General features: G+C 35.5%; 2 protein-coding genes across 6 annotated transcripts in view; one reads left to right on the forward strand and one right to left on the reverse strand.

Moving 5' to 3' along the window:
• LOC123671756 (dystroglycan 1-like) overlaps nt 1-23,421 on the forward strand; it is a 92,383-nt gene extending 68,962 nt beyond the window's left edge. For 3 of the 4 annotated variants that reach the window (XM_045605775.1, XM_045605774.1, XM_045605773.1), the window contains 10 exons: nt 14,950-15,201; nt 15,830-16,153; nt 16,428-16,728; nt 17,652-17,875; nt 17,964-19,105; nt 19,172-19,523; nt 19,574-19,792; nt 19,888-20,220; nt 20,942-21,401; nt 22,034-23,421. In XM_045605775.1, coding sequence (XP_045461731.1) covers nt 14,965-15,201; nt 15,830-16,153; nt 16,428-16,728; nt 17,652-17,875; nt 17,964-19,105; nt 19,172-19,523; nt 19,574-19,792; nt 19,888-20,220; nt 20,942-21,401; nt 22,034-22,311 — 3,870 coding nt within the window. In that variant the 5' untranslated portion in view covers nt 14,950-14,964 and the 3' untranslated portion in view covers nt 22,312-23,421. The remainder of the gene's footprint in view (nt 1-14,949; nt 15,202-15,829; nt 16,154-16,427; nt 16,729-17,651; nt 17,876-17,963; nt 19,106-19,171; nt 19,524-19,573; nt 19,793-19,887; nt 20,221-20,941; nt 21,402-22,033) is intronic. The other variant, XM_045605776.1, reaches the window with a different exon arrangement.
• Nucleotides 272-11,473, reverse strand: LOC123671757 (protein NEDD1-like). Of its 2 annotated transcripts, XM_045605778.1 has the most exons (3): nt 10,700-11,473; nt 1,615-2,057; nt 272-699 (listed from the first exon to the last, which is right to left on the reverse strand). In XM_045605778.1, exons 1-3 carry the CDS (start codon nt 11,319-11,321, stop codon nt 340-342), a joined length of 1,425 nt encoding a protein of 474 aa, XP_045461734.1. In that variant the 5' UTR covers nt 11,322-11,473; the 3' UTR covers nt 272-339. The 2 variants fall into 2 exon arrangements, with proteins under 2 accessions (XP_045461734.1, XP_045461733.1); XM_045605777.1 differs by lacking the exon at nt 272-699 and having other exon boundaries at nt 1,188-2,057; nt 10,700-11,464.
• Nucleotides 23,422-24,467: the final 1,046 nt, after the last annotated feature.

Genomic DNA, 24,467 nt, shown 5'->3' on the forward strand with positions numbered 1-24,467 from the left:
GTTATCACCTAGAAAATGAGACTTGGGGTATGAAGCCTTACAAAAAACAATACTTACATTTGAAACTAACCAGTAAGGTAACCATTTTCCATACATTCAGGAACCTGGTCCTTTTGAGACGTTTTTTTCGTATTATTTGTCAATGGAGCAGCAGATTAGAAGATTCATTTTGAATCATCTATCGTCCCATTATAATTGACTAGAACACTACCAATAACAATTGATTTCTGTTCATCCATCGTCGAAATAAACAGAAAAAAAAAGTAAAAAAGGCATGTGAAACGGTTTATTATCGACGAGCGTACAATAAACTCTTCATTAGTTGTTACAAAACTGCCCTCACATCTTCATTTTTGTTTTCTTCGTCTTGCCACTTTTAATATCGGACACGGCGTGTTTGAAAGTTTGCACGCTGCTCGATTTCTCACTGTGATGCTCATCGTCATTCGACATCCTCAAGTATTGCATAAAACCGTCCCAACTCTTCGTTATCTTGTCTTGCAGCTCGATGAACTGCTTACTGATCTCAATCCTCATTTGATAGAACTCCGCAAGCATCTTATCCTCGATCTTCCTCTTGTGCTGTTTAAGATACTCGTCCATTTCTCCAGCGAATCTGTTCAGCTCCTCACTGGATATAGAGTTCTTCTGGACGTCTATCTGAGACGCGCTGGGCGGAAGCATCTCGTGCAGATAGATGTTGGTCCAAAAGTTATGATAATATAAGGTACATTTTTATCTTTGGTCGCTATGTCTACTTCGAAAACCTTATAACTTGGGAACCAGCGTTGACCAGAGTCTTCTGATCAGCTTTTCTTATCAAAGCATCATTTTCACGGTGGCAGTAATATCGAGTAGTTTACATGGTGACAGTTGCTGCGATAGTTACTTTCACTATCACACTATCGTGATAGTGTTATCACCTAGAAAATGAGACTTAGGGTATGAAGGCCTACAAAAAACAATACTTACATTTGAAATTAACCAGTAAGATAACCATTTTCCATACATTCAGGTATCTGGTCCTTTTGAGACGTTTTTTTCGTATTATTTGTCAATGGAGCAGCAGATAGAAGATTCATTTTGAATCATCTATCGTCCCATTATAATTGACTAGAACACTACCAATAACAATTGATTTCTGTTCATCCATCGTCGAAATGAACAGAAAATAAAAAGTAAAAAAGGCATGTGAAACGGTTTATTATCGACGAGCGTACAATAAACTCTTCATTAGTTGTTACAAAACTGCCCTCACATCTTCTTCTTCGTTTTCTTCGTCTTGCCACTCTTAATATCGGAAACGGCGTGTTTGAAAGTTTGCACGCTGCTCGATTTCTCACTGCAACGCTCATCGTCGTTCGACATCCTCAAGTATTGCATAAAACCATCCCAACTCTTCGTTATCTTGTCTTGCAGCTCGATGAACTGCTTACTCATCTCAATCCTCATCTGATAGAACTCCGCAAGCATCTTATCCTCGATCTTCCTCTTGTGCTGTTTGAGATACTCGTCCATTTCTCCAGCGAATCTATTCAGCTCCTCACTGGAGATGGAGTTCTTTTGGACGTCTATCTGAGACGCGCTGGGCGGAAGCATCTCGTGCAGATAGATGTTCTCCAGGTCCTTAGCATCGCCGGCGATCGACATAATTGTGCTGCTGGAGGGTGAGAAATCGGGGTTGAAGTCCCCTGCCGACGCTGGGGGCGGCTTGTTTGCAGCGTCGATATTGTGTCTCTGGTTGAACTCGCTGCCTTTCGTTGTCGGTCTGCTGCTTATGGGAGAGTTGGAGGACGGCTGGAAGCATATTTTCCGAACAGCGGCGTTGTAAGCCACCACCGTATTTATTGGCGAGGTTATTTGTCTTCTGTCGTAGGACCTGAGCTGGCCGTCGCTGGTACCGATGGCCATTTCGTATGAGTTATGTAGGAGTGCTAACGACGAAATTGGAACGTTCAGATTGTAGCAGGAAGTGTATTCGTTACTTCTGAGGTCGTAATTGATGAATTTTCCGTCCACTCCTACGCTTGCTACGGTTTCGCCGTAAAACGCCAGATCTGGAAAAATTTTGTCATTATTCATATTTGAATTATGCGGTTTGTATAAAATGGTTGATTATTGCCCTTTATTGCATAGAATAGGTATAATAAAAATTCAAGAGAAGCATTTTCTTGACGACACGAACTTTTGAGCGCTTATTTATTTATGCACCAATTGCGCTCTTGGAAGCCAAAGAACTGTAGTCCTATGAGATGTGATTTACCATGGTATTGTTGTTCTCGGTTTGTTATCTAAATTCTAGATGGAGGATTCTGACGCTAAGATTCTCTTGAAATTTGGCATGAACATTCGATTGATTTTTTCACATAAACAAACAACATTTCAACCTAACCGGATCACTATTGCACAAATCTACATTACAACTATTTAATTGCAGTTTTCATATTGCTTCATTTTTTCGATATTTTGCTGGAATTTTGTGTGGTTCTGGTCACGCGATCTACGTGAAATTCTTATATTCACCATGTTGGCGGTACATGTAAACGTGACGTCTTATTCATTCATAGAAAAAATTGCCTTATTTATTCATCACTTGGTACAGAAATCTTACCGTTTCCGTTCTTGCGAAAAATCCTACTATTTTTAGAAAAAAAAAATCAGGCTATCCATAAATGTCCTTTTTACGCCGCCCTGTTCTCGATAAAAGTCGGGGATCTCGACTTTGAAAGTGTCAAATTTCGTATGAAATCAAACGTGAATATAAAACTTTTGAACCGCTGAGTTTCGAGATGAACGATATGAAGAGTTTGGAGCTCAAAACATCGTAGATTTGCAACATATATACATAGGTATATGTGTTGCAAATCTATATACCTATGTATATATGTTGCAAATCTTCGATGTTTCGAGCACCGAACTCTTTATATTATATATTTAGTGTCGAAAATGATTTGCAACATATATACATAGGTAAATGTGTTGCAAATCAATGATATTTCGAGCTCCAAACTCTTTATATTATTCATCTCGAAACTCAACGGTTCAAAAGTTTCATAGTCGCCTTCGATTTCATTTTTTGTCGAAAATGCTATTTTGTCGATATTTCGTTGTCGTAAATTAGGATTCAAAACTATGAAGTTAATATTAACGAATTTCAATAATTTAAGATTGATTTAATTCACCAACTATAAATCGCTTACTGGATTTGGTGTATTAATGGCGCATTAAGACACCAATGTGCCCTAAAAATTTCAGGAAAGCCTTTCTAGCTCTTATATTGTATTCACCGACGGGCGTCACTACAGAATACAAGCATATCGTCGAAATGATAATCGCATAGAAAAGAGAGCGCAAAAAGTCTCATGCCTAGATTTTCTTTTAATAATATACATCAAAGCAGGGCCGCCGTCAGGACCGGCAAACCGGACATTTTGCCGAGGCACCAAATTTTAGGGGCGCGAAGTCAGTTAAAACTATAGTTATGAAAATACAAATAGGTACTAAAATGCTCCTTTAAGAACTACGTCATCTTTTTACTATGCAGTTATAGAGTGACGTATTTTTAAACCTCCAGCTCTTTTAGGAAATCGATAAAACGTCCTTTGATAAATTTGATAAGTTGATTTTAAGTTAAAAAAGACGATTTCATATGAAATTGAAAAATTGCTGGGAGGAATAACAGAGGCTCCTTCAAAGAAAATTTAAATGAATAAGGCAAAGCAGGGTGGCGAACTTTTATTTTTCTGGGGCGCCAAAATGTCTGGTGGCGGCCCTGCATCAAAGAGACTGAAACCAAAAAGTAGGAAATCGGCTCATTTTTCCTCTCATTAGCTGATGGACTATAGAGAACTGACAATTCTCTACTAAGTTCATCGAAATGTGGTGGCTGGAAATACACTTCAAGATGAACGATTACATTAAATGTAATTCCAAGATATACATGGTTATAATTTCCGATCTCTACAACTAAGAAAGCGCGTTCAAAGTAATGATGGGTGAAATTTCAATCACTCATTTTTCCACAGAGAATCCACGAAGACATGAATCATCCTAACCTATGTAGGTCACAACCAGATTGAATTCCATTGAAATTGCTGACGATAAAATCGTTTGTCAGCATAGTTGGGGAGGGGGGGAGAGAAGAGTGACGATCCACGAGATCATTGTTTATTTTCTTCGCGTGGTTCAATAACTCTAACCCATTACACTGGTGACATTCAATTCACAACGTCGATAATTATCTTTTAATCGCAGAATGGAAACGTTGCGGTACAATAATTACACATTGGGATAATGGAGGTCTTATGGCGGAAATCACGTTTCATCCGTGCACTTAGGCCCTACGCCTCTGGCGGCCCAGCAACATCGAAGTTGCCACTGACGGAACGGATGCCTCGACATCGGTGAACCCGCTTAATATTGGAAATAGTTATTCAACAATGGGAATTCGACATGGATGTTTATGGTTTCCTCTAATCCACGGAATAACTTATGGGACAGAATCTGAATCACTGCAAATATTACACAATGGTTTATTAGTTCCTGTTGTCCCATTGGAATTAAATCCTGGAGAAGGCAGGTTATGAAAAAATAATGAGAAAAACACTGACATCAAGTTAGGCGTTTTTGCGAATTCGTGTAATTTTTCTTCATAGATCTAAACAGGTCAACTTCTGTTTTGAGTTGGACGAATTTCCATCTTGAGTTTGTTTCGTAAAAACCACCCCCATGAAGTTGGCATCAACCCCTTACATTTTTTAATAGGAAAGAGATGTCGAATGTTGGTTAGTGTGAAAGTTATTCATGTTCTGAGCACAACCCAGTTAAAATTTTCAAAAAATTCATTATTCACTGAATAATGTAACATTGAACTTATCGTCAAAAGGTGATGTTGAACAGACAGTTGGACTGTCCAAAATCAAGAACACAAGAGTTTTGAAGAATCCTAAAATAATTTTCTAATTCTAAATTAGGGAGAAATAATTCCTATGACGACATTATTCAGAAAAACCACCTGAGAGTGGCAACAACCCCCAACATTTTGAATAATGCTGTTGAGTGCCTCATGGTTCATAGTTGCTATTTGCTTGTATTCAATCTTTTATTTTTTTTCTCATGTTTTCCTTCATATTCACATACATAGGTGTAACAACTTTGCTTCCGCCATTTTTTTTCCAAAAATCCGAGGCTTTATTGTAAAAAACTGGTTATACATTTTTGATTCAAAGTATTGTCCATCGCTGGCCACTACTTCCTCCCATTTTTCGGGCAGCGTACGAATCCCGCGTTGAAAAAACTGGTCATCTTTTGAAGTGATCCACGAATCGATCCAATTTTTCACTTCTCCCCATAAGACCGGAAGTGCTGATCAGCTAGGCCGTGCGTCATTGATCGAAACAAGTGATAATCCGAGGAAGCAACGTCTGGAGAATAGGGCGGGTGGGGTAAGACTTCCCATTTCAACATTTCCAAATATGTCTTGACCACTTTCGCAACAAGGGGTCGAGCTTTGTCATGCTGTAAAATCATTTTATCATGTATCTCGTTGTATTGCGCCTTTTTCGTCTTTCAATGCTTGGCTCAAACGCATTAATTGCGTTCGATAACGATCGCCTGTGATTGTTTCAGTCGGTTTTAACAACTCATAATACACTACGCTGAGCTGGTCCTACCAAATACTGAGCATGACCTTTGAACCGTGAATGTTCGGTTTGGCCGTCGACGTAGAAGCATAGCGGTATATCCCCATGATTTTCTGCGCTTGAGATTATCGTAATGAACCCATTTTTCTTCTCCAGTCATAATGCGATTCAGAAATCCCTTCCGTCTTTGCCTTGCAAGCAGCTGTTCACAAGCAAACAAAAGCCGTTCAACATCTTTCGGCTTCAACTCGTACGGCACCCACTTTCTGTATCATTCTCATGACGTTCAGGCGTTTTGAAATGGCTTGCTGCATCACTCAAAATGATTCTGCCTATCCTTGTTGCGTTTGATACGAGTCTTGATCAAGTAATGCCTCCAATTCTGCATCTTCGAAAACTGTCTCTCTTTCACCGCCTTGCTGGTCTTCGACATCGAAATCACCTTTCTTGAAGCGTTGAAACCACTCTCGGCACGTTCTTTCACTAATAGCGGCCTAATGAGCTTCAGTCGCAGATTTCTTCATATTATTAAATCAGAAAATTAAAACCTCCGCAAATGACGAAAATTTGGCTTGTAAGCTGACAAGAACAATTTTATGATGCAGACACAAACCGACTAATATTTCGGAGGCGTTATGTTTACAAGTATCTAAGCTTATAATATGACATCTACGATCTATTTATTTCGACTACCACTTACCGCTACAGCCATCTATTGCAAAAAGGCGGAAGCAAAGTTGTATACCTAATTTTGAAATGCTATTATTATCTTTAACTGAGCTTTCGAAAATAGTAGCAGTTATATTAATAATACTTCTGCTGTCATTTTTCAAGATAAATGCAAGATTCATACAGCTTGCTATCTCAGAGTTCACACTGATGTCTGATGTATTGTTTAGAACGATTGAAGCTGATTCAAGCGTCTTTTCAATGAATTTTTGGTCGTTTTGATCACTGAAATGAATATAGGGAAAAGTTTCCTTAACCAAATAGTAAGACCCCCGTCTAAATCCTGTTTAGTAAGCGTGTCTATTCAATCAAAAAAGTATGATAATGCTCTACCCATCGCAATATTATTGTTAAACGCCTCCGGATGAATAATCTGAAATAACAAATCAATTTCCATCGCATCAAAAGGAATTGTTGATCTTATTTTATCTTAGTTCACAGTTGAGCACATGTGTAGGTATCAAATGTCAAGTAATGATATATTAATCCGAATTAATCTTTTAATCCCGGTTTTACTCGGGGATTGCCCACATATAGATCGAATAAAATTACATCGGATAATGGATTGTTCATCGTAGCAGATTAAAACCATTCACTTCTCTATATGAATGAGGGAGATAGTTACAATCACACCCATCATTGAACACGACCAGCGTTTGAAGTTTTGATTGTTGAAAGCGAACCCATTTAAGCCACTCAACATTCATTCCTCCGAAAAAAAGTCAGGAAGAATTTGACCGATTTATAGTTTTCAAATTTTTTCTAAACATTGGATTCGAACTTTTCAGTTCCAATTTTTTTCTTTATTAATGAAGATATTCTTTGATAAATGAGGAAGTGTTAAACTATCGTGTGAAATCCACATTGCTTTCTTGTTTTAAAGTATTCGGTTGTTGAAATCATTTTTCCATATTATTGAGTCTTAAAATTTCCCCAAAAATGAATACCACTTCTATAAGAATATTGATTCAGTAGAGGTAACCAATTTAAAGATTTTATACCTGAAGAACCGAACGAGAAAATCGTCTTTAACTTGAGAAATGTTTCCACAAATTCAATATATCAAGGATCCGACACTTTGAAACTATCCTTTTCATTAAGTTTCTCCCCAATCTTGTGCTCTTCCTATCGCCTCCTTTTTAATAAGACCATCCTCGACGAATTCCTTCAGATATTGCAAATTCCTCAAACCGCCTATGAGAAGTGAACAAGTATCGAGTGCCAATGAAAATTTAACACTTATAATTATACAGGGTGTTGGGCGGAACGTTGAGCTTACGCAAATGGGAGGTGGGTAGAGTCATTTGCTACCTATATACAGGGTGGTCCAGATTTTAGTGAAATAACTTTGGCATCGGATAGAAGATAGAACAACTCTTTTCTATCAGTCAAATATTATCATTTGAGACCATTCCCGATTTCAAATTCGTAAATTACATACAATTTGACGAAATATTCTTTGGACAATCGCTCAAAAAAAAAAAAAACTGAGAAAGAGTCAACAGTGTGATGGAACGAACAGACTTGTAGCCGTCAGATATAATTTTCACTGAGCGTCACCTGATGCTACATCCTGAAACATATTCGCGACTCTACAGGTTCCTAGACCAAACAATAACCACCACTTTCTATTGATCATTCCAACAATGTTCGAGAACGTAACAAATTGGCGGAAGAGTTCAATATTAGTTGTTCTTCTAGAAATGATTCCCAGCAACTTTGTTTGAACAGATTTTCAACCTATCCGATGCTGGAATATTTGGTGTGAAACCATTTTTGCTCTCATCTCTGCCTTTTTTCAGGGGTAATTTCATGCAATCGAGAGATGTGCACCATTTAATCGACAAAAGAGCTATCTGTGATAGCTACATTAAAATCCACTCGTGCAGCCAAGCGTTTATCAAAGCGTTGGGTTCTGATGTTGAACGCTTCAAAGCGTATATGGGAGTGTCTAACATTTACACGGTTTTCTTAGTCCGGTGAATCAGAGTACAATACATAATAACCCTTGTACACACAACTTCACTTGTATCAAACTTCCGGTTGTTGAAAAAACTCGAAGAAGGCAATCACTATCAGTTTTATGGAAGTATGAAATGAAAAAAAAATTATACGAAAAAGTAAAAACATAGGAAAAGGAATGACTTGAAGTCAGGAGCTTTTTACGCTCATCAATCATAAGCCAATTGGCTCGTAACTTCACGTCAGTAAAATTAAATTCCGCTTGAACACTCTACGATGTCAGCTACCATAAAGCAAAATTTAACCGTCTACAATCTACAGAGATCAGTTCCGTACAGATTTTGGTCCATTTCATTATGAATTGGAAACTAATTATCAAAATTCTAAACACACAAGCCTATCTTATATGTACCTATACGGACGGCCGGACAGAATTGAATTTGAAGATGGATTCGTCATCAGCGAGTTTGACCTTACCGTTTGATGAAATGATAGAACAAAATCAGTTTAGAGAACGAGGGCTCTAAAACTGATGAAGGATGATGAAGTTAAATTAAACAGGAACGAATTTCTATTAATTTGAGAGGACAAAGTAATTGCTAAACAGTTTATACTTCGTAGTTGGTAACAAACTGAAATTGTGTCATGAAATCATTAGGGATGTGCCGTTTAAAACCAACTCAGGTGCTGGAGTACTCCAAAACTCCAAAAGCTGATGGAAATCGGTGGCTTGGGATATGGGAAATTCATCCTAATCATACCAAGAAGGGTATCGTATCCAGAGCCGTCGCCAGCCAAAAAACCGCCCTAGGAAGTGAACTCTGCAGAATGCAAAAAATTAATATTGGGTACACCGAGAGATTAACTTGAAAAATTTCGATAATAATATAGGGCAAATATTCATTAACAAAAAACCAACAATTTCAAACCTATACAAAAAATTAAATTCATTCAAGGATTGGTAAGAAAAAATAAACCTCTGTTTTTGCCCTTCATATTATTCGCATTTTCATATACCTGTACTGTCATATTTTTGAGTAACAGAAACATTTTTTTCTAGTTCGCTGACTAAAACTTTTTCATAATCTCCTCCAGACGTTTTTCGTAAAGAAACAAATCCTAAAAATAATCCCTGATTCTCTTAATTCCTTTTTTCCATAATTCACAAAATTATTTGTGAGGCACTTCGGTATATCTACAAAGATGTTAATAAGTGCCATCTATTCTATGTAACTAACATCGTAGGTATAACCTACCCATTGCCGAAAAAATGCTTAAAAGATAAAGTAAGCTTACTTTCATTAACTTGATTTGAAATCCTCAAGAGGGAACACCACCACGCGGTTGCTCAGTTCAAAACGAAATCAGAGATATTCCTTCTTACAAATTACCGATTTTTATGGGGTTGTCACATAATTTCCTTAAATAATAATCTACATGGAAGAAAGTAAATATTATTGATTTGCGAATAAAAAAAAATTGGTAACTTAGCGTTTTCCGCAAAAAAAAATTATATGTACTTTGTACAAAGCATTGATATATTTTCAAAATATTCGTGAAAAAACCTACCAAAATCATTACAACAGAGGTAAAATTATAATTTCGTGAAAGTCGTCCTACAGCGCTGCCCTCTACTTATTTACTTCGAAAAAAGGAAGAAGATGAAGTGAACGTACAACTTCGTACACCGTATAAAGTTTGGTCGTCGCAGGAGCGTCAAAGGGGAAATGAATGGAAAATGTATCAAAGTTTGACTGATAAGCGAAAAACCACTGGGTGGTAATCCCTCTTAAACCAAAAGGTAAATTGAAATAGCAAGAATATTATAACACTCACATTCCTTTAAACGATGAGAAAATATAATTGCTTGTGGTATGAAGCTTCATATAATTCTTTGAAATGATGAAATGGAAATAGCGAAATGGAATAGTTTCCTCCGAGGAATCAACATTCCGATTGGAGAATTGAAAATAAAAATAATTCCTGAAGCACCGAGGAGTCGGCCCAAAAACTGAATAGAAGATGGCAAAGATTATCAAAGAGAACGCCGAAAAGCCTGATGAGTGCATGAGTTTTAGCGTCAATAACTAGTGAAAAAGTACCCAGAGATATTAATGATATCTATAATTTGATGGTAATTGATGTTAAATTTGTTTGTATTCCTTCCTATTGTTTCTGACATTTACATTCGGTACTTTTGATATCCACACATGGATTTTTTGTTGATCAAGCTTGAAACGCCGCCCCTGGATGTTTTCGTCCGAGCAACGGCCCTGATCGTATCGCACGATAAACCCCCAATTCTCAGCGTAACGATAATGACCGTTCGTAATTAGTAGCAACTCCCGCCTAATTTCGGTAAATACCTGTTATCGTCCCTGTGTGATCCTTCCCGGTGACCAGCGCAGCTCCCTTGGTCGTATCCCAAACGCAAATCGCTCCTTCCTTACTGCCAGCAGCCAGCAGATCAGACTGAGTCTTATTGAACGTCATGGCTGACAGGGAATGTGAATAAGGAACACTATAACTGGCGCAAGGCTGCGTATTGGACGTGTACAGGACTATCTGCCCGTTGGCGCATCCTGCGGCCAGACAGGTGTCTTCGAAGGAGAAATCCAGGAAATTAACAGACGAAGGAACCGCCTGATACTCGTTGATTATCCTCTTCTTCCTCAAATCGTAGATGCACACCGCTCCGTCTATATTCCCGAACGCCACTGACGTGTTGCTGGTATTGGCGAACACTCCAGACCTTGCCGATATGTTCTTGAGGATCGAAGTCGGTTCAAGTCTTTTGTCCACCTGGAAGGGCACCGATATCATCAAGGGGTTGTCTTTGCTCTTGACGATCACCAGGGATTTTCCGTCGCTGCTCCATGAGATTGTTTTTATGACCACGCAGTCGTCGGGTGTTTCGTACACCCCTGCGAGGGTGATTCCGGGCCAGTTGTATAGTTTTAGGTCTTTCGAGCAAGTTGCCAGAGTCATTTCGATGGGGATACTCGGAATTTCCTGATTTCACTCGACCTTTCAGTCCCTTGCGAATCGTAGAATAGACGTTTTATATTGGTTTTCCGACGTCAAACCATTGAGAACAAAATGGGGAATTGCACGGCAACGTAAAGTGAAATTGGCGATTCTGGAATGGATTTTTTTCTGTGCTGTCCGGCATTTATATAATTGCATCGAGTATTTTCTCAGAGTGATGAGCATCTACGTTTATTACTCTATGAGTATTATACTTGATGGGAATGATAGATAGATCTTAGAATAGCATAGATGTCAGGATGTAGAAACTTCAACCCAAAAAATTGTGATTTGTGAATTTATATAAATCATGGATAGGCTTGTTATTTCATATAACGTGTAGTAAAAAGAAATCCAAGGCTTCAATCAAGGCTTTAATTACCATAGAATGATCCGATTAAAGTCAAATATGCGCCCTTTTGTTCGATAACTAGTTGCCCTTTTGAAGGTTATAATATGATTATGTCTTTCTCATAGAAGTCCTCGACCCTATTGGGAAAAAATTTAGAACATCGATTTTCACAAGCCTCTGTTGGAGCGACTTCTTCACCAGCAAAATTGATCGCCATGGACAGGAATAGATGGTTATGACTATCACAATCCTATCTTGGTCACCGTTTTCGTTGGCTCGCCGCATTTCGACCACGACCGTTTTCGCTTGACGTTGTCGTAAATGATGCACTTTTAAACACCAGCCAGCAACCGCTTCAAGAATGGGTTAAACTGTGAGAAGGCAGAAAAAAACTGGAATGATTAAAATATCGAATTTTTGATTATTTATGTGTTTTCTGGGAGTCACAGACTACTCCACATAGTGAGGAATTGTTTTTTCCTCATTTAATACACTTCCTCGATGACTCTTGGAGTATTCATTTTAGATATAGGGTTTGCTCAAGTAACCCCACTGTTTTTGTACGTAGAATCGACTGAAATAATAAAAAATAAAGGTTATAATTTGAAAGTCTTGAGTTTAGATGAATTTGAATTGTCCAAGTTCATGATCTTCTTATAAACACCCTGTACATTTTTGGTCCAAACCGGGAGTCCTCATCGCCACCATTTTTTTTTTCATGAAAATCCCATTAACTCATGAACCATCAATGTTGAGTCAGCAATGGTCTTGACCGATAAGGTTCGATACTCTGAATACGATACCACGGTCAATTTAAAGTGAGAGCTATCTCATGACTTCAAGTGAGTGCTTTCAGAAAATAATTCGCAAATTTAATTTTCTAGGGTGCCATATTTCAAGTGCTTGTCTCGAATTTCCTCTTTGGAAAATTCTAAAGTTTCATAATGTAATAGTTTATTACCTGTGTCTTCTTTCCTATTTGAAGTACTAAGAATATTTTCTCCTCATATTCCTCGTCACTAAAAAATAATCCATAAAACAGTTCTCTTGCATGCTCGGAATGAACAGCCTTATTTTATGATCCAGTATGCGTCAACCGTTCGTTTCAACCAATCCAGTATGCCAGAAACGAGTGGAAGAAAAAAATACGTTCCGAATATTGAATTACATGGTATGATGAATGCAGTTTAATTGTTGTAGGCTTTCTGGTTTTGTGTATGGATAAATAAGTCTATAAATGAGGTGTCAGATGTCACTCTTGTTTTATACCCGTCTGAATTCCTTTCAGTGGACTCATATGGTCCATATGCTGAAGTGTGTTGAATCTCCTTTCTGAAGTTCATTGCTCGAAGGGTTTAAACGCTGTGAATAATAATTAGCTCTCTGCTTTTTGCATAATCAATAGTTATTTGAGAAATACATAGTTATTTAATAATCTAGTTTATCAATAAGTTCAAGATCATTAATTGCTTGAGTTTGCCGGTGACCTTTTACTTAGTGGAATTTACGAATTCAATAAATTGATCAGAATTATCTTGACAATCAGTAGAGCCCTTATCGTTTCTATACGACTTTGAATTATGGTTCAAATGATAGTTGGCACTGATTTAATATTCATAAGCCTGAAGAAGGGAATAGAATTCCTGAATCGTTGCTGTTGAATAAAGTGTACATTAATTGTTCTTGGTGACTGAAAATCCCACCTTATCTATTCACAATGATATTTATTATGTACTTGGAACAGTCAAGGAATTTTATAGAGGAAACAGATGGACTGTCAGAAATTGGCACATGAATGAACGACCGCTTAAAAGCTCCTTGACTTTATACATCAAGGTATTTCTTTTTCGAAATCCTGCTTGAACAAAACCATGGAATCAACACGAAATTTTCCACAAAGCTTGAAAATCTTATTATTTGTGAATGAATGAGCGCTCTAATGCTCCTGAATTCATACTTGAATGAATGAATACTTTTTTATGGTTCTGACGCCACTATGAATACGAAATTTTACGCATAAGGGCCAGTTGCACCATTTGCCTTTAATGCCATAGTTAGAATGATTCGATTTGAGTCAAATATGCGCCGTTTTTTCGATAACTTGTTGCCCTTTTGAAGGTTATTATATCATTATGCCTTTCTCATAGAAGCTCTTGTTCCTATTGGCAAAGAATTGAGACAATCGATTTTCACAAGCCTCTGTTGAAGCGAGTTCTTCACCAGTTCGTCATGGACAGGAACAGATGGTAATCACTATCACAATCCTAGCTTGGCCGTTTCCGCAAGCTCACCGCGTTTCGATCACGACCGTTTTCGCTTGACGTTGTCGTAAGTGATCCACTTTTCATCATCAGCCAACAACCGCTTCAAAAATGAGTCGATTTTGTTGTGATTCAGCAGCGATTCGCAGGTGGAAATTCAGTTCATGAGGTTTTTTGCATTAACTCGTGTGGTACACATCGAGCTTCTTCTTGAAATCAGCCTTGTGCAAAATGTGTCCAACGGTTTTTCGCGCAATCTTTCGCTCTTGGGCAATCGAAACAGTTCTTACAGGACTTCCGGACTCGACAATGTCCATGGTTTTATCGTCATTTTCGACAATTGGCCTTTCAGTGCGTGGTGCATCTTAGACATCGAAATTATCGGAACGGTATCGACGAAACCAAAATTGCGCGTAATTGGCTGCTACAATATCAGGATCATAAACATTATTTATATTTCCATCCGCCTGACTTACATTTTCGCCTTTATCGAAGAAAAACTTTGAAATATAGCGTATCTTTATTTGCTAGTGTCCATCTTCGACGCGCGCTGAAAATAAATTGAGGCAACTATTCACAAAACTGTCAGAATAGTATATTGTGCATGGGGAAGTGGGGAAAGTTCAACTCTTCTCACGATTGTGGAAGTTTGTGGCAGATTTGTGAATGTTGAGCCTGAAAGGCTGAAATATGTGCATACAGTAATATATTCGGTAAATGAGCCTTCAAAAACGCTCACCAATATCATGCATATCTCGGGAAAAGCTATACCCTGCAAATTGTTTATTATATTATACGATTCAGCTCATCTGAAAATATATATATACTGTAAAAATTTTCTTGTAAATAAAAAACCCTTTAAAGAATTACAAAAATTAATCATTGGAGATAAACCAAAATAATGAACTTAAAGGTCCTTGTCAATTTATTATTGATTCAGTTACCATTAGAGTCTTATCAAAGTTTTTTTTTTCAGATGTCTCTTTAATGAATGCTCCACAACTTCAAGATGAGAGTTACTTGCGCTCTTACAATTCTATTATCCATTCTCATAGTAACCTGCGCCTTCGATGAAGACTTTGATTTTCCTCAGGATCTGGGCTCACAGCTAGACAATTTTGGCTCAAATTGGAACGCCCCCTACCAAAATTTCATCGCACGGTCCGGTAAAGTCTTCCATCTAGTTGTTCCTAAAAACATTTTCGGAAAAAATGCAACGATATTCGAGGTAAGCACAATAGAATATTCAAATCGTATTATAATTTTATGAGCTTCTGATAAAATTCTCTGAATACATTCGGATTGAGAACTACCCAATAGTTGGAATATTGTTATAATTTTTCTTATGCAGTTTTTGTCAGATATGTAAATGATCAGAAATCAGTTCCAAATGAATCCAAAATTAGTGCTAATTTTCTACGATGCGTTGTTTACTCTCTTACATTCAGTCATAATTGTGGAATTGTAATTGTAAATTCAGTCTCTTCCTCATATCAACACATCCGTGTTCTAAGGGTAAAATATCAGGAATTATGAGTGGCCACGGAACAAATGGACTCAATTTTAGTTAGCTTTGATTCAACTTCAAGTATTGTCTGAATAAAACGGTTTTTCTTCAGATAGCTATTCTAAATTTAGGAAATATTGTTTTACCTCAATATATTAGTGAATAGAGATATACAGCGCTTCAAAGCCTCTGAGCTCTTGGGCTAAATAAAGGCTAGAGGTTGGAATACGTCAAATCAATAAGTCAACTATTGAAACTATCATATTAATTAAATTTCAATAAAGGAAAAAAGTATTAATAGATGATCGTCTAACAAATTATTGAAAGTATTTAAGTATATATTTTGCAGGCAAAAGTAGAAGGTGGAAAATCCCTACCAAATTGGTTAGACTTCAGTAAGATTCGTGCTGAGTTTGAAGGAGTTCCATTAGATGGTGATGTAGGCAGTATTGACATAACTATTAGAAATGTGAATGGCGATAAACGTTTATTTAAGAATATAGTAATAGATGTTCTACATTCATCAGTCCCGTTGGATTTGATCAGAAAATGTTCAACTTCAGAAGACATCACCTTTCTTACAATACTCATCGATAAAAGGACTGAAGCTATCAAGCCTGATCAAAGAGTAGAGGCTATAACTAATATCTCTCAGTTTTTTGGTATACCATATGTAAGTATGTTTCTGATTCAGTTCACTGTGATCGAAGAATCAACCATCCAAATATACTCTGTTGAAAAAATACTGAAAATGCAATCAATTTTATTATTTTCTGTTCTGCCTCCTCGAAAAGAATGATTGTATTAACTTTTGATTGGTGTAAAATTATTCAATATTTATTTATAATAAAAAATTTTGTTCATAACATTTAGCATATGCAAAAATTGAGAATGCTCTTCTCTTGGTAGTTCTTGAAAATAAGTATTCCAAAACTTTTATTTTACAGAGTGCCTTCACATTAAAAACATTGAAAGAAAAAGATGACCTCTCGGACAATTCTGTCATTGTGGCGGGACCAGGAAATATTAAGGAACGAACTTCACCTGTAACTTCTGTACTCGAAGTTCCTGTAGGTTGTGACTGGACGATTTTACCTCAATATACTGCTTTAGTTCACAAAGTGAAGAAGCAAGCCAAAGATGGAACTATATCCGAAGTTATCAGATTGCCTATAATCGGATGGAGGGTTAAAGTTCGTAAAAATAAAGCTCACAGAGAAAGGAGACAGGCTTTGGAGCCAGATATAGGTAATTCTAAAATTAGAGATTCACCGACAAAAACAAAGGAAGTAACAACATAACTTTAAGTCAAAAAAATACTTCCCCAATGCTTCCTCGTTTTTGAATAACACTCAATATATTGAGGACCTGGGAATTTTATATTTGCGCAAATGTCACCTTATATTCGGAATATCTGAATTTCCTATGGATTCATGAGCCATACCATAAAAATCGGACCATTAGAACACTGGATATAGAAATCCCAGGAAATCAGGTTTGCCCAAGAGCACCACTGATATTAGTATTTTTCTAACAATGAACCCACATACCCATACCAAATTTCATCAAAATTTGGCCATTAGAACGAGGAATATTTGAGTTTCACAATATTCCACATACCTCTACCAAATTTTATCGAAATCTGGCCACATTTCATATTTGCGCATGTGTAAGACACATCTGGAAGACCTGAAAGTGATAAGGGATTATCTACCGTTCGAAACTACCCAATTTCATCAAAATCAAAAGAGAATTGGACAAGTTAATACTGTTAGAAATATTTGCAGGCACAGATCCACAGACATAAACCAAAATTATTCAGAATGGTTTGAAATGCTTGTTATTCAGAGACAAAAAATCCATTTTCATCTCAAAATCTATCTTCGGTAGACTAGGAAGGTGTTAATGCATTATCTCAAAATGAAAAGACTATTTAGATTTTACGATTTATCTACTTCCAATTAATATAAGATTACTTTTTCAATGGCTTCGTTAAATAAAATTATGTTCATTATTACTTAAATTATTTTTTTCATCTATGAATCGACTGTTAATTGCTCTTGAAATATTACACTCAGTTCAGAAGCAGTGAGATTAAAAACTTCAATCTTTGAAGCGTAAACTGAACACAGACATTTGTGTGGAATTTTCAAATTTTTTTTGTATTATAGGTAGTGGTGAATATGATGGTGACTACTACGATGACTATGAAGATGCTGATGACTATGAGGAAGAAGGTGGGGTAGTTACAGAACTCCCTAAAATTACCTCAACCACAACTCAGCCTACAAACCCTACCACATCATCTAAAATAAATGTAGAGACCACAAGTGCTCATCCTCATAGACATCATCATGGTGAAGCGAAAAAAGATGAAAATATGCCCAGTTGGCCAGTAAGTAAATCTACAGTACTCATTGCTAGTTCTGGAATCCTCAAAACTGATTTAAGATCATACATCTAGCTTAACAATATTTCTTCAGATTGTAGATGATAATTCTTTGGGAAATGATGATATAATACCTCTCACATCACCTGAAGTGCCTAAAACACCTTCGACAACAAGAGGAACAACCACTGCCACTAAAACTACAACATCAACAACTAGTACAGAAAAGCCAACATCAACAACTATAAAATTACAGTTTCCAAAAACGATCGACATATATGAGAATAATTATGAAAATTATAAAGATTACGAAGATGAAGATGATGATGACGATGAGGATATTGATGATGTTGGTGAAGTTGAAAGTCAAACAATTATCCCTATTTCCAAAACTCCTAGTAGAACTACAACCAGTACTACTACTATGAGTACTATTACTACAGATGAAATGGTCATAGAAGAAGATCCAGTATTTGAAAAAGGTTCAACGAACGAAGATTCAATCGAAAAGCATTTGTATAGTGTAGACTCGGAAACAACTGATACAACAACCATGAAAACAACTATTCCAGTAAAAACTACTGAGATTGAAATAAATATTCCTACAACTACACTGTTGTTAACCACTAGCACCACACCTTCAACAACAATCTCAACAACGACTACTCCAACAACCACTACAACTTCAACAACTACTACTACGCAAAAAATTACAACTACTACTCCAACTACCACAACTACTCCAACAACTACAACTACTGAAGCAACAACAATCACTACTACACCATCAACTACAACTACAACTCCTTCAACAACTACAACTACTCCAGTAACTACAACTACTTTAACAACTACTACTTCGACTACTACTACGAGTACTACCACAACACCAGCTCCAACAACTAAAGCAACAACAGAAATTCTTGAAGAGACAGAACAGACCACCCCTACTAAACAAACTACTTTGAGACATATTTCAAGTACTTCTACAGCTATTACCACATTCTCAGAGAAAGAAAATGAAGTCAAAAATGAACCCCCATATATAGAAAACGTATTGAAAAGGTTGAATGTGGTGGCTGGAAAAATTTTCCGATTCGTGATTCCTGAAGCTACTTTCAGGGATTCTGAAGATAATTATGATCTAAAACTGGAATTCTTAGACATTAACGAAAATCCAGTCACGCCAAATTCATGGTGTCAATTCAATCCACATCGAAGGGAAATTTATGGGCTGTGAGTAAATCTTTATTAGTTTTTCATTGTTATTGGTTTATTTATGAAATTTCAATACATTTCCAGACCCCTAGATGATCATGTTTCCAAATGGCAATACTTTGTCAGAGCAATAGACAGGGATGGAGCTTACGTCCAAGATAATTTAACTATATATGTGCAGCAACACAAATTGCAACGTGCGTTTAACCTCGATTTCTCTCTTGAAATACGCATCGAAAAGAAGGAAGAATTCAAGCATTATATAGACTGGTCGTTAAAAACCTTGAGGGCATTAGGAAGGATCTATAATACGAATATGTCAGAAATTACAGTAAGGAAAGTGAGTTACAAGACGCAACCTGTTGTCTTCACTTGGAGCAACGATTCATTACCGACAAGCTATTGTCCTAAAAATGAAATTGAGAAGCTGTTTAAGGTAATATAAGCAGATTCTCCTTGAGACAAAGTAAATAACAGTTTTATTAGATTCTTACAGCCAATGATAGAGGAGATCCTTCTCAGGAATTAAACAACGCTGTTACTCCTGAACTAAGAGTAAAAAAAGTATCTTATTATGGAATTGGGGTATGTGAAGAATTGAACACACCAATTGCACCTCCTGTCAATTATCCACCTATATTGAGAAATCCTGTCAATCGGATCAATGCTACTGTTGGAGAATTATTAGTTTTTAGAGTTCCTAAGGTAATACAAATATCCAATTTTTCAGAATTCAACAAAAGCTCATTCTCTAATATTATATTTTCTTGTTTATTAAATATTTTCTTTCTCCTTCGCAGGATACATTTTATGATCCAGAAGACTTGGATACTTTGTCTTTGAATTTGACTCTCCTCACTGGAGATCGCCAAGAAATTCCTGCACATAATTGGTTGCAATTTGACTCGAAAAATAGGGAATTCTTTGGAATTCCTAGAAAAACAAGCAGAAGTGAATACCAGCTTGTTTGTGTCGATAGTGGGGGACTTCCTGTGATAGATAGCTTAGAAGTTGTAGTTTTTCCTGCTCCAAAAGTACCTTACAATGTTGAATTTAGTATGACTGTTGAAACTTCTTATGATGCCTTTGTTGACAATCCTATAATTCAAAAGAAATTTGTCGACAAGTTGATGGTGAGTTAACCCTTATATAACTGTAAAACTGCTTTTATTGAGTGATTACATGATTACTGATTACATTATCTCATACAAAGATGATTTTTAAGACTGGCTTAATTTTATTATTTATTTTTTGAATTGTACTCAAATATGTTTGGTATAAGATACTGTACTCTGAAAAATGTTTTAATTTTGCTCAATAAACTTATAATAATAATAATAATAATACCAATGAACTGAGCATCAATGTAGAATGGATTAAAAGTGCAATATACTACATTTTATAGTCTTTTCAAAGGTGCTAACATTGTGATCATTGTGATCTCTTCGAACTCAAGGCCTTTTGTTACGCTTAAAACTAGTAAACGTAGGAGCATTACTATTCACAGAGGCTTCCATAGAGTCAATAATGCCTTATAGTTCAACAGAGCTTGTTATATGTGATCAAGTCAGCCTTGTAACTGACTTTTCGAATATCACATCTTCAGAGGTTTCTAGATCAACGCTGAAATGCTCTGAACTGTGTTTCTTCGAAAAAGACTGAGACATAATAAATAATATATAATAAATAATTAAATTATATAATAATAATAAAAGTTATCAATTATAAAACTTTGCACCATATTAAGCCAAAAAATGTACTGCAGAAATTATCCCCTCTGGGTGTAGCACTTCTATATTTATCGAGTATTTATACAAAGTTGTTGAATCAGTACTTACAATTCTTCTGTTGCAGGAAATCTTTGAAGACCGCAATGCTAGTCATATACAATTTCTACCTTTCAAACAGAAACAACATTCTGTTATAGTTACTTGGTATAATAAAACTTTACCAAGTGACAAATGCCCTCAAGAACAAATCAACAAACTTGAATCGATGATGAAAAATGAAGAAAGGGGCATATCTAACAGGGTTCACGCTATAATGGAGCCCGATTTTCAAGTATCCACCATAAAAGTCTTGCCAATGTCAGTCTGCAAACTACATAAGCGAAAATATCACCATCCGAAACCGATGCCAGATGATAGAATTGTTATTGACGAATCTGCTCAAACAACTTCTAGTTCAGATGAATATCTTTTAACTTTTATAGTTCCTGTAGTTGTTATTTCAATAATGACTTTCTTCGCTATTTTAGCAGCTTGTATTCTCTATCGTAGAAGGAGAACTGGAAAAATGAATGTTTTAGAAGAAGGTACGTATTTTTTAACCGAGTGAAATAGAATGAATATCCATACATTGAATTAACATTGCGGTTAGCTGAAATTGATATATGCAGCTGAAATCCTAAGTATCATTTTCAACCTAGGCAGATCAGTTTCTGAAAATTAGGGTATTTTTATCCAAATTCTGCTTGGATTTTTCGATGAAAATTTATATCTAGCGTGCAAAGGTTGAGGCAAAAATTTTCCATAGGAATATCAGCTGCCCGTTGTTCATTCGTAAATTAGAATTGTTGGGCATAGTGTTACATAACCGAAAATAACAGACTGCAGAGCTGTAAAGAGCTAATTTTAGAAGAGATGAACAAAAAAGCATAGTGCCACATCGATTGGCAAATTTTTTCTATTACCATGAGACAATTAGACACCCCCAAACTTGAAAGCTTTCATATTCTTTTCCCGGAATGACGTAAAATTTTTAAATTGTTTGATAATTACAAATTTTGAAACTCGAAGAAAAAACAAATATACTATCCAACGAACTCATAAATAAATTTTTTTCTTCTCAACAAACTTTGCAATATAACTTAGTGTTCTCTATGTCACTCAGATAAATTATGTTTATTCTTAAATAAGTTAAACAATTATTAATTTTTTGTTTCAGGACGTCAAAGTAATGGTAATAAAGGTATTCCAGTGATATTTCTAGAAGAGCTGGATGAAAAGCCGGAAGCTGGCACCAAAGCGCCAATAATATTAAAAGATGAAAAACCTCCGTTGGCACCCCCTGAGTATAGCAAAAGTGGCTCATTAAAATTTACTGATGATTCTGAGCCTTATCACCCACCTCCTCCTTTCACTAGAACTCAAGATAATGGCAAACAATCTAGGCCTAAACCTGCACCGACGTACAGGAAACCTCCACCTTATGTGCCTCCTTAACAATTACAGTTCACGTTTTTTCAGCAATAATTCAACATCGTGTCAACAAATTTGAAATGATTCTAATATCTTTGATTGCCAAATGTTGACTTAAGTATGTATTGGTACTTAAATATGAAATTCAATTGAATAGACATTTGGCACATACCGACTTAAACTATTCAAAGATGAAAGTTTATAAAAAAACCCTGAATTATTTATTTTTTCTTACTTGGGATATTTTCTCAAATTATGCACAGTCAAATATTTTTGAAATTATGTTGAATTTTTCGTCATTTCAATTTTTCAAGTTCCTGAGTAAAGAATAAGTTTTCCAATTAAAAAAATTGAATTATGTACTAAAATGACTTCTAGTCCTTATGCACTTTGAATTGTTCTTAATATATAATAAGCATCCATTATAACTGATCACTTTCTTTTCATTCCTATTTTATTATTATTATTTCTCTAATTTTTAATCAAATATAAAGTCTCCTTTGAGATAATTTTACCGCAATTTAATTTTTATTATGATTTCATTAATTTTGTTCGTGAATGAATATAAATTTTTATGGGATTTTCATGTTGAAAATACTATACAAAATTACTAATATTTGAAAGCTCCATCTAGAATATGGATAGATGAAAGTAATATTTCTGTTTGAAATCTGAAATTAGCCTTTTCATATTGATGTTCAATATCATTGAACTGATTGTGACAAAAATTTTTATTTGTTGGACGTTTTATTTTAAAAATTTACATAAAACTTAATGAACAGTGATCATATCATTAGATTAGGTGGTTTTAAATATCTGAACTGTAAAGTAACACAACTTTACAATATAATACAGAGACATATCTATATTTTGCTTTCAAATATTTTGTTGTTTTCAAATTTATTATTGAAAAAATTCATAAAAAATCAAAATCAATTTTTTTGATGTATATCTAGAATAACCCATGTTTGCACTATGAGGATAATGAAAAATTACATATCCCTCTCATATTTCAAGCAGAACGTTATTTACTACATGAATGCAACTACAATTGGGCCATTGATTGTTGTTAGGTATGCATTTTCAGTTACAGTGATGTTTAAAAAAGTCAAAAATAAACGAAATAACTTATGACACATGGTTTCGATATAATTCTAAATATCTATCTAAGATGCATAGAATAGGTATTCTATGCATCTTATATCTATCCAATCAACAAACGCTTGAAGAGAACTTGACACTCTAAACGATTATTTGTAAATTTAATTCTGATTATTCGGTCCAAATTTATCAAAAATATATATGTATATTAAAAATAGGTCTGTGATTTGGTTGAAATTAGAAAAGTGATTATAACTTAGAAATAATCCTGGGAAGAAGAGGGGAAACTTGAAATATCTCAAATGGAATAATTGTTATCAGAATCAAAAAAAAAAGAAATTTTGGTAATATCTTAAGATGATATTTCAGATATTTTGCCTTGTTATGATGTCATTGAATTATCATAAGAAGAATTCAAAAGAATCACAACAATTTAGGTTCGTCCTATTAGTTATGATTCATTATGCCATAAAAGCATAAAAATGCAGCAATTTTCTTATTCGTGATGATGAAGTCAGTTGAAAATTTCTTAATGTTGTTCAAAGAAATCAATTTCAACTGAAAGCGAATTGACTGCTCCCTTTTAATACTACAAGTACCGAAATTTTTACGTAATTCGATATTATTAATATGCATATTGATAGTGGTACATATGTAGGTATTCAAAACATATTCATCTCTAGTTACCAAAAATTATGAACTAAAATATGATTTATCTGTATGCGTGTATTGTATCCCAATCATGAAATTTGTATTTTTATAAAACTTTATTTATACATCAATAGGTTTTGTAAACTGATTGTATCATATATCATCATTGTATTCATATCCTGTTAGTTTTACATCTAACCAGCCATTAAAACAAATTAGACATATTTTTTCATTTTAAAATTCCTTTCCCATTGAAAAAAAAATAGAAATTATAACAAGAGTTGAATATTTATGTACTTCTTTTCCTATTCAATTAAATGATTTGTTATTGAACGCATTGTAAGTTATACAGGGTGGCCATTCGAAAACGAAACAGACGAGATTACAGACGAAATAAAGTTTTTCGATAGAAATGCTCGGACAGGTCG

Source organism: Harmonia axyridis, chromosome 1 (genome assembly GCF_914767665.1).
Source record: "Harmonia axyridis chromosome 1, icHarAxyr1.1, whole genome shotgun sequence".
NCBI classification, from domain to species: Eukaryota; Metazoa; Arthropoda; class Insecta; order Coleoptera; family Coccinellidae; genus Harmonia; species Harmonia axyridis.